This window comes from Notolepis coatsorum (assembly GCF_963971535.1).
Source record: "Notolepis coatsorum genome assembly, chromosome: 16".
NCBI lineage: Eukaryota > Metazoa > Chordata > Actinopteri > Aulopiformes > Paralepididae > Notolepis > Notolepis coatsorum.
In genome coordinates, this window is record NC_140180.1 from 65,048,709 (window position 1) to 65,067,050 (window position 18,342).

General features: G+C 42.2%; 1 protein-coding gene across 2 annotated transcripts in view; it reads right to left on the minus strand.

Moving 5' to 3' along the window:
- The window catches only part of ppp3cb (protein phosphatase 3, catalytic subunit, beta isozyme), a gene marked incomplete at both ends in the record, with an annotated part of 215,587 nt that overhangs the window by 104,682 nt on the left and 92,563 nt on the right, over nucleotides 1-18,342 (minus strand). For both annotated transcript variants that reach the window (XM_084331763.1, XM_084331764.1), the window contains one exon: nucleotides 12,031-12,142. In XM_084331763.1, the coding sequence (XP_084187889.1) occupies nucleotides 12,031-12,142 (112 nt within the window). The remainder of the gene's footprint in view (nucleotides 1-12,030; nucleotides 12,143-18,342) is intronic.

Below are 18,342 nucleotides of genomic sequence, written 5' to 3' on the forward strand. Positions count from 1 at the left end.
GAAAAAAAATGAAAACGGACCAAATAACGTATATATACATGGTTGGCATTCAACGGTTGTCGGCCAAACACGTATATAAACGTTGTTGGCGGGGATTAAGTTAACACTTTAAGTGCCAAAAACGTGTTTAGGCGTCTTTCCTAGCCATGCTAAAGTTGCAGAGGACGCCCTAACTCGTCTTTAATATCAATATTTCAAAAATCTGTGATCGGAATCATATTTCCCCTCTGCAGCCTTCACACACAGTTCTGAGCTCCTCTCAATCCTCTAGCGGTTCAAGAGCGCCATCTGGTGGCCGATCGGCAGAAGCGCCAAACAGGAAGTCATGTGGATGAAGTGGTGATCACCCATATTACTTCCGGGCACTCGCTATAGTTCCCGGGACTCGAGCTCAACACAATACATAGCGTTCAGTTGCCAATAACTCGATAAACAACATGATTTGGACGTATATGCTATTATACAACCTGGAAATGGACCGGGTATTTCGACATCCCATAATGGAAAACTGTCTACCCCACGCTGATCGCCCAACGGCCCGCGGAGACTGGGGTGAGTTTTAGCGTGTAGTATTACCGTGTTCGACACTAACTGCTATGATGAACATTTGACCCACATTAGATGAATGGTATAACGTTGCCCACGGAATTATAAACGATCCACCGCCCATCCGGTCATCATCAGATGATACGTAGAAACTTCTAGAAGCACGTCCATTTGAAATTTTTCATCAATACATATATATATTTGATTTTGAATAGATATTGCGATTGTGATATACAGTATAACTTGCATTATATATTTTTCTTCTCAGATGGAATCTACAGTATATTATTTCCTTTTCACATAGCTTCACACTCTCTCCGTGTTGTATAATGCCATACATTTACATAAGCTGTACTTCAACACTATGAGGTGTACTTCAACACTATGAGGTGTACTTCAACACTATGAGGTGTACTTCAACACTTAGAGGTGTACTTCAACACTATGAGTGTACTTCAACACTATGAGGTGTACTTCAACACTATGAGGTATGAGGTGTACTTCAACACTATGAGTGTACTTCAACACTATGAGGTGTACTTCAACACTATGAGGTGTACTTCAACACTATGAGGTGTACTTCAACACTATGAGGTATGAGGTGTACTTCAACACTATGAGGTGTACTTCAACACTATGAGGTATGAGGTGTACTTCAACATGAGGTGTACTTCAACACTATGAGGTGTACTTCAACACTTAAGAGGTGTACTTCAACACTATGAGGTGTACTTCAACACTTAGAGGTGTACTTCAACACTTAGAGGTGTACTTCAACACTTAGAGGTGTACTTAGAGGTGTACTTCAACACTATGAGGTGTACTTCAACACTATGAGGTGTACTTCAACACTATGAGGTGTACTTCAACACTATGAGGTGTACTTCAACACTATGAGGTGTACTTCAACACTTAGAGGTGTACTTCAACACTATGAGGTGTACTTCAACACTATGAGGTATGAGGTGTACTTCAACACTGCGATTTCTGAATCGGGCAACGTTTTCGGTATTTCTGAAGAATCTTCTCCGCCGTGATATGGCAGCCTAGACCGCGCCGCGTCACATATGTGACCCGGATTCGGGTTGTGCCGGCAGAAAAGATTCTTCAGAAAAGCCGAAAGCGTTGCGCGATTCATAAATAGGTCGAAATGGAGATTTTTTTGTGCTTTGAAATGTTCTCTATCTGTTTCCTTGTTTGCCAAAGTTAATACAACTTGTAAATGTGTTAATTATTGTCAGATTGTCCAAGTACTGAGGTCTCAAGTGTCGGAGAGTAAGTAAGTAAGTAAACTTTATTTGTATAGCACCTTTCTCAGATAAAATCACAAAGTGCTTCACAGAAGTAAAACATAGCAACATAGAGATGAACGCACTACACATAAAACAATTCTGACACATCGTAAGCATAGGCATAGTTACAATGGAGAGGAGACAGAGAGTGCAGAAATTACAGCTACCAAATCCATTCGGGACAACGGACCCAGTAGGCTACTTGTTGGCAGTGTAAAAATATGCAGAGAAACATTACTATCATTGGAATTATTTGTGTTCAATTGTATCTGAATCTCTCCATTGCATAGGCCTGGCTGGCAGTGTGTGCTCCGCAAGTCAGACTGAGCATAATGAGTCTCTCTCTCTATTTTTTTTTATAGTGTTTGGTCTTTTACTTTTTTACTCTTTATTTTATTTTAAATGATAATAAAAATCTTGAATCTTGATTACTATCTTGACTATTTTCCTTTATCCTCTAGTTGGTTATAAGATCTCACAAGTTTCAAGTTTGCTTTTATTTGTTACTTATAAATGACATGTACATTACAGTGAAATGTTTGGTTGGATGGGTTGATGTTACTGTACATAGAGTCATTGAGCATCCTGATGGCCTGGGGTCACAAGTAATCAGAATAACAATGTCACACAGCTGCCCTCAGACTGGAAGGTATTAAGTGGGGAGGGGGGTTACATTTATTTCTGGGTAGAGTAGTCATTATACATTGTAAGAGAAATAGCTCCATTTTCTCTAGAGGCCTGTAGCTCTGGAATAAGTATTGTGTTATCAGTAGGGGTGGGAATCACCAGTTTCATCATGATACGATACAATATTGATTGTTTGGACAACGATACGATATTTGCCGATATGACAAAGTGCCCATTTGCCCATTTAACACAATCAGTAACATTTATATCAACTCAAAAAAGGAAACGAAAATATCATTTGACATTTACATTTTTTAGCACTTCCAGACATTTAAATAAAAAACAATCTATGGTTTTTAATACAAATAGACCTCCTGTTCACTGTAAAGTGCCACGTTTTGATATATTGAGCGTTAAAATGGTCACATCCTATTAACCCTTTCACCGCCACACTGCCAAAACGGTTAACCCTTTCACTGCGACAATTCACAGAAGGTTAACCCTTTCACTGCCGCACGATAGCCAGTTAACCCTTTCACTGAAAGGGTTAAAGAAACTTGAAATAACTTTCAAGCCAACGAATTGGCTATAATAAGGTAATTTATAAGCCTGCTATTCTATATTCTATAATAATATTTCAAATTGCATTGGTCCAGATGGGAGAATTCAGTACTGTATCGACAGAACCTTCTGTTTAATCATCTTCCCTTTATTCATTTCCTTAGATTTTTTTGTACACATGATCTCAAGAAGTTTTCAATGTTTGGTCATTATTAGCATGGTGTTATTCACTGTCAAAGATGCAAAGAAAAATCATAATTCATATTCTCCTTTGTTTCATCACAATTTAAGCAAGCCTAGTAATAGACACAATATTTCTGACACTGGGAATACATTCACTGAGGTCCATAGATGTCCCTAGATACCAAGAATATGCAAATGGACCTTGTAGAAGTGGAGCAATATTCCATTTACTTAGGTATGTATTTTTGGCGGATTTTCAGAAAATAGGCTCCGGGCTTAAGAGGTTAATGGCAACCTACAGGTCTGTGACATTGAATAGAATATTAAAATAGAAAAAAAATGAAAACGGACCAAATAACGTATATATACATGGTTGGCATTCAACGGTTGTCGGCCAAACACGTATATAAACATTGTTGGCGGGGATTAAGTTAACACTTTAAGTGCCGAAAACGTGTTTAGGCGTCTTTTCTAGCCATGCTAAAGTTGCAGAGGACGCCCTAACTCGTCTTTAATATCAATATTTCAAAAATCTGTGATCGGAATCATATTTCCCCTCTGCAGCCTTCACACACAGTTCTGAGCTCCTCTCAATCCTCTAGCGGTTCAAGAGCGCCATCTGGTGGCCGATCGGCAGAAGCGCCAAACAGGAAGTCATGTGGATGAAGTGGTGATCACCCATATTACTTCCGGGCACTCGCTATAGTTCCCGGGACTCGAGCTCAACACAATACATAGCGATCCGTTGCCAATAACTCGATAAACAACATGATTTGGACGTATATACTATTATACAACCTGGAAATGGACCGGGTATTTCGACATCCCATAATGGAAAACTGTCTACCCCACGCTGATCGCCCAACGGCCCGCAGAGACTGGGGTGAGTTTTAGCGTGTAGTATTACCGTGTTCGACACTAACTGCTATGATGAACATTTGACCCACATTAGATGAATGGTATAACGTTGCCCACGGAATTATAAACGATCCACCGCCCATCCGGTCATCATCAGATGATACGTAGAAACTTCTAGAAGCACGTCCATTTGAAATTTTTCATCTGGCACCGATCGCTACCAAACTGTATTTGATCATCAATATAATGCATTTGGGGCTATAAATCACGTTCTGGAGAAAGCTGCAGAAAGAGATGAAAACATACTTATACTTTAGATCATATTTTAGTATGAATATGTGAATGAAAAAGTTTAACGTTCATACACCCTGAACAATACATATAGGACATTGAATGGGCCCTAATAATGGCAATCTAGCAATAGAATTAAAAAAGTTATAGCCCTGCAAAGAAGGGGAACTTCTCCATAGACAAATAGAGCTGGCAACGGATGGTATATCATGAATTTAACCTTAGGCAATCAAAGTGTTAAGGTTACCTCTCCCAAAACACAAATATGGTAAATCCAAGGTTTCAGCACCATGGAGAGTATGGTGCAACCGTATAGGCTCTGTCTTTTGAGGAATGTATATTTCTTGCTGAACCATTCTGATGAAGAGCATTATAAAGGTTTAGGCATGTCAGAGAGAAATGTGCTTTTAACTTGAACCTGTAGCTAAGCTGTAGCGCAGAGCTCAATGAAACTGAAGTGCTACCTGCTGTGCATCGGGGCATGGTCAGTGATTAATAATGAGAGGAAAACAGAATTCAGAGTTTATAAAAAATGTGGGACATTCTCTATGTTGTGGGACTTGGGACAAAGGGCTAAAATGCACGTCTGTCCTGCACAAATCCCTGTAATCCTGTAATGCCAAAATGCTGGGTCTGTGCAAAACAAAACCTGTTTTTGTAGTTGTTATTTTCATGGTGTCCACAGCACAGATATTGTGTTTATGTTGCCCTATTGCTCTATTGCTATATCAATAACAATTCATTATATTTTTCAGCCCTATTTGGTACGGATGTGATTTTCTTATTATGAATATTTGATGTTGAAAAGCCTTCTATCACATATCACGTTAAATAATACACGTTATTCATTGGTATACAAGCTCACCATTCGGTCTGTGCTTGTGAGGGGGGGTGAAAACACTTGTGTAGAGGTGAAAGGGGAGGAGGGGAAGAGAGGGAGAAGAGAGAGAGAGGGAGGAAGGAATAGAAGGATAGATGGGGAAGAGGGAGGACACTGAAATAACTGGCAGAAAGAGAGATAGATGGAGGGGGAGGGAGAGAGGGAGGGAGGGAGGGAGGGAGGGTGATTTAGTGACAGAGTGACATGGATGTAGAGAGAGGAGGTGGACAGAGAGCGAGTGGAAGAGGTATTCATTATTTCCCATGCTTTGTTGCTCTGCACCTTCCATAATAGTCGCTTATCAAGAAATGAAGGTGTTGCAGGACCTTTTTTTACACTGATTGGTCGAAGAAGTTTTTCTGTCAAGGCCAGTGGTGGAAGACGTATACAATTCCTTTACTTAAGTAAAAGTAGAAATACCCTTGGGCACCCCAGTGGCGAACCACATAGCGCGCTCAGCCGCAACACGGCCGACCCGGGTTCGATTCCCGAACCCGTCGTTATTTGCCGAATGTCTTCCCCCCACTCTGTCTCCCATTCCTCCTCTGTCTCTCCCTACTGGACTGCCCAGTAGAAATAAAGCGATAAAAAACGCAAAAAAATAAATATTAAAATAAAAAAGTAGAAATACCCAGATCAAATGTATGGGTATATATGTATGTATACCCCATATCTTAGAATGTATATCCCTAACTGTATTTTATTATTATTTGTGATTTTATATTTTTTTACTACCTAAATGTTTACTGTGAGCGATTTTTGTTGTAGTGCTGGATTTCCCTTGGGATCAATAAAGTACTTATATTCTATTCTACTTCTATAAAATTTGTAATCTGGTCAAAGTAAAAGTCCTTCATTCAAAATTCTACTTAAGTACAAGTAGAGAAATATTTTATATGTACTTAAAGGAACACGCCAACATTTTTGGAAATTAGCTCACCGCCTTCTCCAGAGAGAGACAAGAAGATAGATACAAGTTTCCTCTCTTAGGCCTTTCACACCGGCAGGGCTCCGTGCCGGTTCCCAAACCTAATGTTGAACCGGTCGGCGCGTTCAGACCGGAAAGAATTGGTTCGGAACGTGAAAAGTCAGTGCTCAGCTGGATTCGAAAAAAAAATAATTTCCTTGCAAACCGTAACATCATCAGTGGGCGTGTCATATTCTAGGCTGTCAAGACAAGCAAAAACGGCGAACAGCAGAGGTTCGGCATTGCACTCAATCGATCCATTCAACAGGAAGTGATTTGCGACTGATCTCAAAATTAGATTAGATTCCAGAGTTGATAAATAAATGCTCCAGAAATAAATATGCTTGGAGAAAGGCTTAGTGAGCCTCAGCGCGCGAGCACACACATACAAACACACACACACACACACGTACTGTATACGTGTGAAATGAATCGTTCCAGCAAAGTAGGCTTCTATTATTCTAATGACTTTTTTTATTGGGTATCATAGTAGTACGTCCTACTGTAGAACATGATATATTAGCATGACATCTCATTTATTAATGCCAATACTGAACGACTGCGCAATTGGCTCTTGACAAGCAGTCAACGTCGGACCCTTTAGCTCAACTGGTTAGTGCGGCTGCCTGTGGATCCTATTGTCACAGGTTAAAATCTCTCGGTTACACAAGTTTATTTTTATTTCATTCATTTATGCATATATTTATTTCTGGAGCATTTATTTATCCACTCTGGTTGGATATTGTATTGTACTTGTGCTGTATAATGACAATACATTTGAATCTAATCTCGTTTTGAGATCGCTACCTGTTGAGTGGATCGGCATGGTGCAGATGCAATACCGAACCGTTGAAGCTGTTTTGCACACAGCACATTTTGCCACTGTTGTGTTCATATGTTTGTGTTTACTTCCACCTGCGTAATGCCCCCCGTTTATGACGGAGGGCGGTGGAAAGTTGGTTCTGCTTAAATAGGTGTAAACGCGGGCTGGTTCGCCAGAAAGCACCAAGGTTCAGAGGCTCCTGAACGGAGCCTGAGCTTGAACCGGAGCCCTGCCGGTGTGAAAGCGCCCTCTGTGTGTTCAGTAGAAAGCTATCTCAAGTACTGTATTTAAGTACAGTACATACCAGTTATCTGGCTGCATATTAGCCTAGCTTAGCACAATGAATGGAAGCGGACATGACCGGTTAGCCTAGGCATTGTCCAACTAACACCTCTCCCGAAGGCTAACCGGTCATGTCCGCTTCCATTCATTGTGCTAAGCTAGGCTAACATGCAGCCAGATAACTGGTATGTACTGTACTTAAATACAGTGCTTGAGTACAAATACCTTTTTACTCTCCACCACTGGTCAAGGCAAATACCACTGACATTTCTACTGATGACATGGGTCTAGGCTAGGGTGACCAAACGTCCTCTTTTGCCCGAACATGTCCGGGCCGCCTGTAGCTGTTCCGCAACCGTTGCTATTTCCGGGGTAGGCCTGATTGGCCCCGACAGGCACGTGACCCGCCGCGGCCACGCCCCGCGGCAGCCTCAGCGGCAAGCGCGCTACTGCTGGAGTTCGCTTCGCCTTTCACATCGCTGCCGTTGGCGAAAGCAGGATGAGAGGGGAGAGCGTAGATTTCGCTGTGTATCATTTAATCATTTAACATTTGAAAGGCATACATTGTTGTCATACAGAAGTACAGAATACTTTTATCCAAAATGCTTCTTACTGTTACACTGTTAGAGACTGTGCTAGACAAATTAATGACTAATTCGGTCAGAAATAACGTAACTAATAACGTTAGTAAGCACTGCTTATATGCTTATTATGTCTGCGGGGTACAGTAAACGTTTCTCCCGGTACATTCTGAAGAGCACACCGCTGTATGTTGGAGAACCAGCGGTCTTCCGAAGTTCCACTCCTCCTCACTCGAGTGAGACTAAAGCCGTGCACAGCTCAGCCCTGTGAGACGCGAGCAGGAAGGAGCTGGGAGTCCTTCCAATCGGAATATGTTGTTTCTTTACACATATGTTGGATTATGAATATGTCTTTATAGCTACAAATGAATGACTCATTCGGTCAGACATCAGTAACACAACAGTTGCAATGTTGTGTTACTGCTGTTCTCGGCATAAGCCCCAATAAGACCGTCACCAGAGCTCAGCAATGCCGCTCGCGTGAGCATATTCTCCCCGCTATTTTATTTCATACAACAATGTATGCCTTTCAAATGTTAAATGATAAATGATTGCATGACTGCCGACTGCGGCGTGACGCTGTACATATGTCTCTATACTGTTTTATTTCATACAACAATGTATGCCTTTCAAATGTTAAATGATAAATGATTGCATGACTGCCGACTGCGGCGCGATTATTATGACTGATGACTGCGATGTGAAAGGCGCCGCGAACTCCTTCCTAATGCTGCGGGCGGCGTTGAAGGCGGAAATCGCCTGTGAACCACAGCAGCCTCGTTGCCGCGTCCTGAGGCTGCCACGGGGCGTGGCCGCGGCGGGTCACGTGCCTGTCGGGGCCAATCAGGCCTACCCCGGAAATAGCAACGGTTGCGGAACAGCTACAGGCGTCCGGGCCGTCCGGGGGGGGTTTATAAATTAATTAAAATGTCCGGGGTTTCACTTAAATTGACTGGCGCATAGCACAGAATACTACGGTACTCTGTTGCGTGTGTGACGTAATCCCTGAGAAGCTTTGTGGGCGGCTCTACAACTACGCGCACACACAAACAGAGGAAGGGGACAGAGCGGACCGCAGCTCACATTCACAATGCCAAAGCGCAAATGTACTTTTACAGATGAACTGCAGAAGAAATTCCAAATGTACCGACCCGTCGGAACAAATGGGAGGCGGAGTGCACCGTGTGCAAAGCTTGCACATACACGTGTGTGTCCAATAAAGGTGCAGGCGATCTTAAAGCGCACATGGACATGTGCAAGTTGAGAGTTTGTCTGCAAAGTTGACAGACTTTTTTGTTAAACCCGGGAAAACAGAGGATGCTGTAAAGTAAATGCAGCGGAGGGTGCGTTTGCATTTCATACTGTGAAACATCACAATCTATGGATTGCACAAGTGCCTTGCTAAAAAAGGCATTTCCAGACTCTGATAGGGATGCACGATATTGATTTTTTGACACCGATACCGATAACTTTATGCTCCTCAAGCCGATACCGATAACCGATATTTATTGTATTATAATATTTTTTTTAACTGTATATATATATATATATTTTTTTTTATCAAAATTTTCTTTTTTTTTAGTATTTATAAGCTCCGACGTCATCGGTACTGCTATCGGTACTCGAGAAATTATGGAGTTTTTTTTTGAGGAATTTAAACGTCGCAAACTAATCTTGTTGGCAGTTGTCTATATCTCTCCTGCCTCTGTGTCTCTGCCTGCGCAGGGAGCTCTGTGCTCTCTGCCTGCTGTGCTCTCTCCTCTCTTCCCCTCCCACACACACACACACACTCACTCACTCACTCACACACACACACACACACACAGACACGGGTGCTGCGCTGCCGAGTACTGACCGCTCTGCTCTCATAATGGCGGACAGAACGAAATGTTCAAAAGTCTGGGTCTATTTTACTAAAGTCGATGCTGACAACGCTCGTTGCCACAAGTGCAACAAGACATTTGCCAGTAATGTATAAGCGCTGGTACTTGTCAATGTGGCTGGCGGGGAGATAACGTTAGCTCCGAGTAGAGTAATGGCTGACAATCCGGAGGTAAATAAACGAACGAGAGCTTCTGATTGGTGGTAAGAAGAAGAGGTGGGTGCAAGCCGTGGGACGTAATTGGCAGATCGACTGTCTGTCTCTGAATGTAACGTGACTACGTCACAGCCAAGAAAGGGAGCGCTGGATTTGTGAAAAACTCCCTGTTCCTAAACCACACGCTATCAGTTTTACCACAGTACTGGCAAAACGGGAGGAGGCTATAATAAAAACAAGCGCCCTTCATCCAAATCCACCCACACCGGATTTCTTTTAACCAAAAAATGTATTATATGTTATCGGAGCTATCAATAACGTTATCGAGTTTATCGGGATGACGTCATAATTGCTGATATCGGCCCGATAATTATCGGCCCGATAATTATCGTGCATCCCTAGACTCTGACACTGCCAAAAAGTTCAGTAATGCGCACACTAAATCCGAAGCCAATGTGTTATAGCACCCCACTCGATTGATGTCGCACATGAAGCACTCAAATCAAATCCAGTACTGTGGTGTTTCTACAGACAGGAGTAACCACGGAGCAGTGGAAATATTCCCAATCATAATACAGTACTTTGACTGGAAGAGGGGTGGCATGCAAACAAAATTAATCGAGGTTAAATACACCAAATGAGACAGCAGAAACCATTGCACAATATCTCATTGAAACATGGCTAAAAAAACGATTTGTCTGAAAAAATGCATTGCATTTACTGGTGACAATTGCAATACAATTGGGGGCGAGGATGGTCAAGGACAGAGTTAATTTCCACTTCCTGTAAGAGTCTCTGATGCGCTGTAAGAAAAAGCAATGGAACACATACAAAGTTCCAATGACATCAAAGATACAGCCACACTCAGGGGCGTAGCTGGGGGGGGGGGTAGCTTAGGATGATTCCAAGGGCCCAGCACTGAGGGGGGGCAAAAAAATAAATAAAAAGAAAAATATTTTTTTTCTTTCTTTTTACTAGACATCACTCAGGTGTATTATTGATGCTCTCATTGATACTATGTTTGTTTCTGGTGTGTGTGTGTGTGTGTGTGTGTGTGTGTGTGTGTGTGTGTGTGTGTGTGTGTGTGTGTGTGTGTGTGTGTGTGTGTGTGTGTGTGTGTGTGTGTGTGTGTGAGATATATAGAGAGAGAGGAGGGGCTTTGGTAGACTATTGCATTGGTCCATTCATTGAAGATGAACGCAATGCGACATCCTTTACTAGGCTCACCCACCAACAGTGCAGGTGCTGAACTGCTGATCCGAATGTATAGGTAAAAACCATATTATGCATTTTCATCACTAAAAAAATGACCAAAAAAATTTCGCTCGCGCGCTTATGCGCGCTCGCATTCACTGGGGGCCTACAAATACATTCTTTCATGGGGCCCAGAATCGGGAGCTACACCCCTGGCCACACTATAGATCCCAATACCTATATATAGTATTGTTATTGGGATAACTCGTTATACGTAGCTAGTTGATACAGTTGTAGCGCTTAGGACTCTCTGCACTGCTTGCTGTAGCTTGCTATATGTTTTGGTTTACCGGTCCGGTGGACAATATAGCCTTGCTTCACATCCAGAGAATTGTCTAAAGGGGGACGGGGAGTTTTCATGGGAAAGAAATCTCCCTTCCATTGTAATTATTCAAAGTGCAGTGTCAACCGATGTCTGGTGAAGGGTGTGGAATGATTTCTCTCCACGATACGAGGGAGATGGAGACAGGGTGTGTGTTTGGGAGGGGAGTGGGTTAATGGAGGGATGGAGAGAAGAGGAAAGACATAAAAGACGAAGGATGACAGCTCTGAATCATCAGCAGTTTGTTGTCAGGACAAGATTCACAGTCATCAACTAGCCAGAGAGGAGAGGAGAGGAGAGAATTAGGGGAAAAAATAAAAGACCCAAAAATGAAATGTGAAATGTAAGGTAAGATGGAGGAAAGGAAAGATAGATAGAAAGCTTGAAGGAGGAGGAAAAGAAGCACAAGGGGTATGGAAGACTGGAAATGAGAGAGAGCAAGAGAGAGAAGAGAAACAGAGAGAGAGAGGGAGACAGAGAAAGAGAGAAAGCGAGAGAGACAGAGAGATAGAGATCTATACTCACATTCTTGTTTGAAGGTGAAATATTCAGTCAGATGCCTACATTCATGGTTTCCCCGTAGAAGAAAGAGTGTCTTTGGGTAGAGGATCTTCAGAGACCACAGGTACAACACACACTAAAGACACAACCAGGGAAGAGACAGTATGACAATTTTAACAATTAGTAAAACAGTGATGATGTATGCTGGCATTTTGACAACACATACTGTCAACTAGGACCAAGGTTGACTAAGACCAAGAGTGCAGCCCTAAATACTTCATCCAGCTACTGTATAGGGCATGAAGTTGAACCACTAAAAGATCAGGTATGCTACCATGTGTATATGATTTGTATGATGGCCATTCCCATGCTAAATTATGTCTCATACGTTTGTTGCAACAATTCTTGGGTTGATACCATTTGTTACACAGATTTGGTGCAATATGTAACCATTTTTGTCTGGCCTTCAGATGCATATGAAATGTATTAAAGTGGGACATATAGTGAGTGGCTTTATCATATTGACCATGCAGCAACCATTTAGCTCCTAACAGTTTTTATTCAATATTTTTGAGTCAGCTAACTTGGCATGTCTCCATTTGCCAAACTCCACTTCTGTTGCCAAAATGTATGCACATATTTGTGATGACATGTGTGATTTCTGATGAAAAACAACCTCCATACAGAAATAAATATATACAGTATATTAAAAGTTGCACTGTGTAATTTTGGGAAGAAAGATTACTCATTGAACAATTGTTTGAAATCTTCTAGAAGTTTTCTTTGTATAGTGGATATGTGTCATAGACTGAATTGTTGGCCTCAGTGAAATAATAACATTCTAGATAATGTTAGCTCTCTAGCTTCAAATAGTGTTCTATGACCCAACAATACACTACAGTATGACATTTTACCTCTTAATTTAGGTTATGCCAAACAAACCCCTAACCCTAAAGGCCCTCCCATAGTCGAGCAGACTGTACACAGAGCAACTCCGCAGAGGTCCGCGCGGACTCAAAGGGAGTCAAAGCAGACCCACAGCAGAGTGCAAAGTGCGAAGCTCCTATTTTCTGACGCGCGGACGTCCGCTGAGATCAAAAGCTCAAAGAGTCCGCACGGACCTCCGCGGAGTTGCTCTGTGTACAGTCTGCTCGACTATGGGAGGGCCTTAACCCTTCCGGTTGTTGTGAAGCGTCTAGTGCAGGGGTCCTCAAACCTTTTTATACCACAACCCCATTTTATTTTGTATTTTTTTTGCCGACCCCACACTTAATGTATTGCATAATTTCAACGTGGAAATAAGAAAAATAAAGCACACGTTATTGAACTCATGCATATTTATTAGAAAATGTAATTACAGCACTATGTTATCAATGAAATTTATGAATATTATCAAAAAAACGACGGAATTGTTTCTGTATACACATTTATAAAACAAGGCATATTTAGACTAAATATGTTGCCAGAACATAAAAAAAATAAAAGAAAATATTTTCAAGAATATAAAAAAAATAGACTTAATGGGAAGGGTGTGCTTGTACATTTGAACAGTTCCATGATACGTGGCAAGCTTTCTCAGCGCAGCATTACACAACACTGGGTACTCGTGTCAAGTCAAGTCAGTTTTATTTATATAGCACGTTTACAAATGACTAACAGCCAAACCAAAGTGCTTCACAACATGGTAAAAACACATACAATGCAATAAAAATACACTAGAAAAGTGTCGGTACTCTGAACTTTGCGAGGGCCTGTCCAGTGAACTTCACTTTCAGTAGCTTGTCACACGAAAGATTAATGAGCACCTTCTGCTCAGTCTCATTCTCCAACGGACTTACGACAAAAAGGGCTTTCTCTTAGGGCCATTTGAGACCTTTTCGGGCAAGACATGAATATAGACAATATATTATAATATAATATTAATTATATATGTTTTATTGGGACGGTTGGTGAATCCCAAAATTGGCCCGAAAAGTTCTCAAATGGCCCTAAGAGAAAGCCCTTTTTGTCGTAAGTCCTTGGAGAATGAGACCGAGACCTGTCTGACAGCCTGTTGCGTCATGCGTAATGAACGGATCTTGGATCAAGTTGTCCAAATTGTTCGGGAAAATAGTTCCGAAATTGTTCAATGAGCCCTTCTATGTGGCTACAGATAATGGGCTTCAAATAATTTTTTGCAACATTCGGTTCCTCCAAAAAGCCATCAAGCAGAGTAAATACCCCCAAATCTCCGCTGATTATCCTGGAGTGCCACAAACAGAGTTTCTTAATCCAGCTCTCCATGAGCTGTCAATCCAAACAGGTCTGTGTCACGACCTTGTAGTCCCAGATTCAATGCATTGAGTCGGTCAAATATGTTGGCTAGATAATAATAATAATAAACGAAGCATGTAGTCCTTTTTCGTTGACAGTTTTCAGCACAGTTTTCTCTGCTCCAAAATAGTTTTTTTCTTTCTGAAAGAAAGCTAGCGGTTCCGTTTTAAATTCAGCATGTCTAGTTTCCAAGTGCCGCTGTAATTTACTTGTCTTTTGCTCTGTTTCGTTTTAATAGTGCTGGTGTTGCTACTAGATTCCACCTTTATTTTGCCAGCATTTGGAACACACGGCCAACCGGTACCGCTTCTGACAACAAACCTATCCATTGCGAGTGTCCAGGTTACAATACCTGTCCTAAATGAATCAAATCAACTTTATATCCTGGGCCTGGAAAGTGCCCCCCCCCCCCCCCCCCCCCCCCGGAAGTGCTTTAGTTACGAGACAGTGCCGATCACAAATATCTGAGTACACATTGACTAACAAAAGACCGGACGTGGTCTCCGCGATTACATGCGCAGGATGTAGTGAGATGTGTATTGGAATACTGTGTGTCGGCCTCCGTTGATGTAGGGGCGATACATGGCAAATACAGACAGCTGCCAGGTGGAAAACTCTATCTGAGTTGGGTCGGTTTTTTGCTTGAATTTAAACCAACTCTCTTCAGTGCAAGCGGTGTCAGAAGTGGGCCCATCGGAGGTGCAATGGAGTAAAAGGCAGCCTGCAGGCGGCAAGTGAGATGTTTGAGTGTAAGCAAGCAGTGTAGGAGAGAATTTCCACAGGCAGACACAGATGAGCAAGAGGGTCTCGTAGTAGATGGAGAGACGAGGTAGTGGATAGCTTCTGCTATCTTGGCGAAATGCTGAATGCGGATGGAGGGGTGGACCTAGCGGTGACGGAGTGAGACAGAAACCGGTGTATATTGACGCGAGGACATGGCGCACCTAACTTGAGTGTAGTCTTTTGAAAGAAAAGACCCAGTGCTTTCGATGGGCTTTCGAATTTCATAAAACTACACTTCCCAGCTCACGCCAGCCCCTGTCAATCATCTGACTTCCAACGTGAACCTTTTTTGAATTTACGTTATTTTCAGGATCATATCTCATGGGTCGAACAAACCTGAACGTTATTGCCATAAAATACCTTTTAGCTTTACTACCTTTTCTTTACCTTTCTGTGAACGTCTACCAAAAAATGCATTGCAATCTGATGAAGAATGGCGGAGATATTTACATTATAAAAAAGTAACTGTACTTACAGTAGATTTCATTCATGGTTTTTGCTGCCCTGTCAGGGGCGCCTGGTGGTACTAAATCCAGATTGAACTGTCATTGGAAAGGGGAGATTTGGCCCGATCCATAGATGTGTGACTTGACCATAATAAGGTATTTTATAGGCCTGATATTCTATATTCATATTTAAAATTGCATGTGTCCGGATAACAAAATTCAGTACTGTATCTACAAAAACCCCTGTAAATCATCTGCCCTTTATTCATTTGCTTTTTGTACACCTGATCTCGAGAAGGTGCTGAATGAGCTCAGTGGCAATTTGTCACATCTGGTCAATGTTAGCATGGTGTTATTCATTGTAAAATATGAAAAAAGATAAATATATATATATTCTCCTTTGGTTCATTACAATTTACTCAAGCCTATAACAGACACAATATTCCTGACACTGGGAATACATTTTCTAAGATCCATAGATGTCCCTGGATACCCGGAACATGCTAATGGTCCTTGTAGAAGTGGAGCAATCTTCCATTTACTTGTATGTATGTATTTTTGGCACATTTTCTGAAAATATGGCTATGGCTTAAGAGGTTAAAACAGATGATGATGACTGAGGCATTCTCTGAGCACCTTAAAGGGATAGTTTTTTGGAACCCTAGCCAGATTTATTTTCTCAGCACAACCCATGCTGTTCCTCATGCTAGCCCTGGCTAGTTAGCCACAAACCAATGCAAAGTCAATGGGGTCGAACTCCTGTCTGTACAAGCTGACTGAGGCTCACTGAACATTACCACACAGAACACACAAAGTAGATTTCAGTCAGCTCATACAGACAGGAGGTCGCTCAACCCCGTTGGTTTGTGGCCAACTATCCAGAGCTACTATGAGGAACAGTATTGATTGTGCTGAGAAAGGACTAATGGACATCATCATTGGTAAGTAAGAAATAGGACAAAAAACAGAACTATCCCTTTAAGAATTTGTCTGGGACAGCAACTTTGGTGCCTCATTTGCAGTGTGCTACGGTATCTATGACTAAGGCCCAGTGTCTGTGGAAGCAAACACTTAAGACGTGCATATAAAGATGCCTTTAGGTATTGGTAGTGGCCAATGGAGTTTTTAAATGTATGTACAGTATGTGAAACCCCTGTGGCAAGACAAAGACATATTTCCAATATTGGTTGAACAATAAAGTTGAATTAAATGTAACCCCACACCCACCCATAATGTATTATTTTATTTCTATCTTATTAGGGCATGTGCCCTTTTAATAAGGTGCTCTCTCACCCTGAGCCAGAAGAATCCCTGCTCCATATTAATGGACTCCATTACAGTAAGTCCCATTATATATGTGCCCTTGAGGTGTGCTAGGAAGGTGCCCCAAATATGGCCTTCTTCTCTCCCTAAACACCGACATCCCCTGCTAATAGTATGCATCCCATAATAAGTTGCCGGACAGTGTTCCCTTCCTTTAAGTTTAAGTTAAGTTTATTTATTTATTTTTTACCCAGGGACAGTGCACAATAATCAACATCTTCAGTTTCCACATCAATGTAAATGTGCCAGAATTTGCTAATGAGCTAGTTTTCATCTGTAGTCCCTAACATGCATGTCTTTATGGTGTGAGAGGAAACCGGAGTACCCAGAGGAAACCTACACGAACACAGGGAGAACATGCAAACTCCACACAGAAAGGCCCCCTGCTGGGGTTCGAACCCAGGACCTTCTTGCGGTGAGGCAGCAGTGCTAACCACTCTGCCACCATGCCACCCTTAATAGGGAGGTGTAGTCTGACGTCGCTTTGGACAGCCTGTGAGGTCCACCCGTATAGTGATTCCTCATTGGGAAAATGGATTATCGGTTATTGTAACAATTCTGCCTCATGAATATTGAAAAGATTTCCATTTAGCACAAAACGAGTTCCCTTCTATCACTAACATTATTGTTTAAAGGGGACATGTACTGCTATTCCTAGCACTATTTGGGCAACTTTACACAATTCCTGTTAGTCTATTGAAGACACCTGTAAGGTTTTTTTCAAAAAAAAATGCATTGTTTTATATTTCTAATCAAGTACTCAAAACCATCATTTTCCAGCTTCAAGATTTCAGGCTGTTATGGCCTGGCTCCGCCCATAAGCACTTTGAGTGACAGTCAGTCCACACAGTCTGCGACTGGTAGACAGAGAGAGATAGAGAGAGAAAGAGAGAGAGAGGGGGGGGTGCGAGAGAGAGAGAGAGAGAGAGAGAGAGAGAGAGAGAGAGAGAGAGAGAGAGAAAAAAAGGCAGGCCGTCTCTTCCTTTCGTTTTTTCTCTCCCTACGGCAGCTTGTGGGGGGGGGGGGGGGGGGCTCCCTTCCTCCCCTCTCCTGTGTGGCGCGGCCCCCCCCCCCCAAGTGCTCCCTCCCTCTCTCTCTCTGTCTCCCTCTCTCTCTCTCTCTCTGTCTCTCCCTCTCTCTCCCTCTCTCTCTCCCTCTCTATCTCTCTCTCTCCCTCCAGAGTATGCAGAGGTGTCGGGTTTCACTGCCTCGCAGTATGAGGAAGTGGTTTTCCACTCGCTGTCTAGTCTATGTAGATTGTGGGCGGGCATTAGCTACAACCACAGAGCCAATCACATCACTGTCTTCTACCCAGAGCCTGAATGACGTGACAAATCAGGATGGACTAATTTACTGGAGCAGGAAATTATCTGAGCTGAATCAGAGCAATCCGCCAATATGGTATTTAGACACTAAAACACATTGATACTAACTCCTATTACTATAATACAATGCTAGAGACTGAAAAATG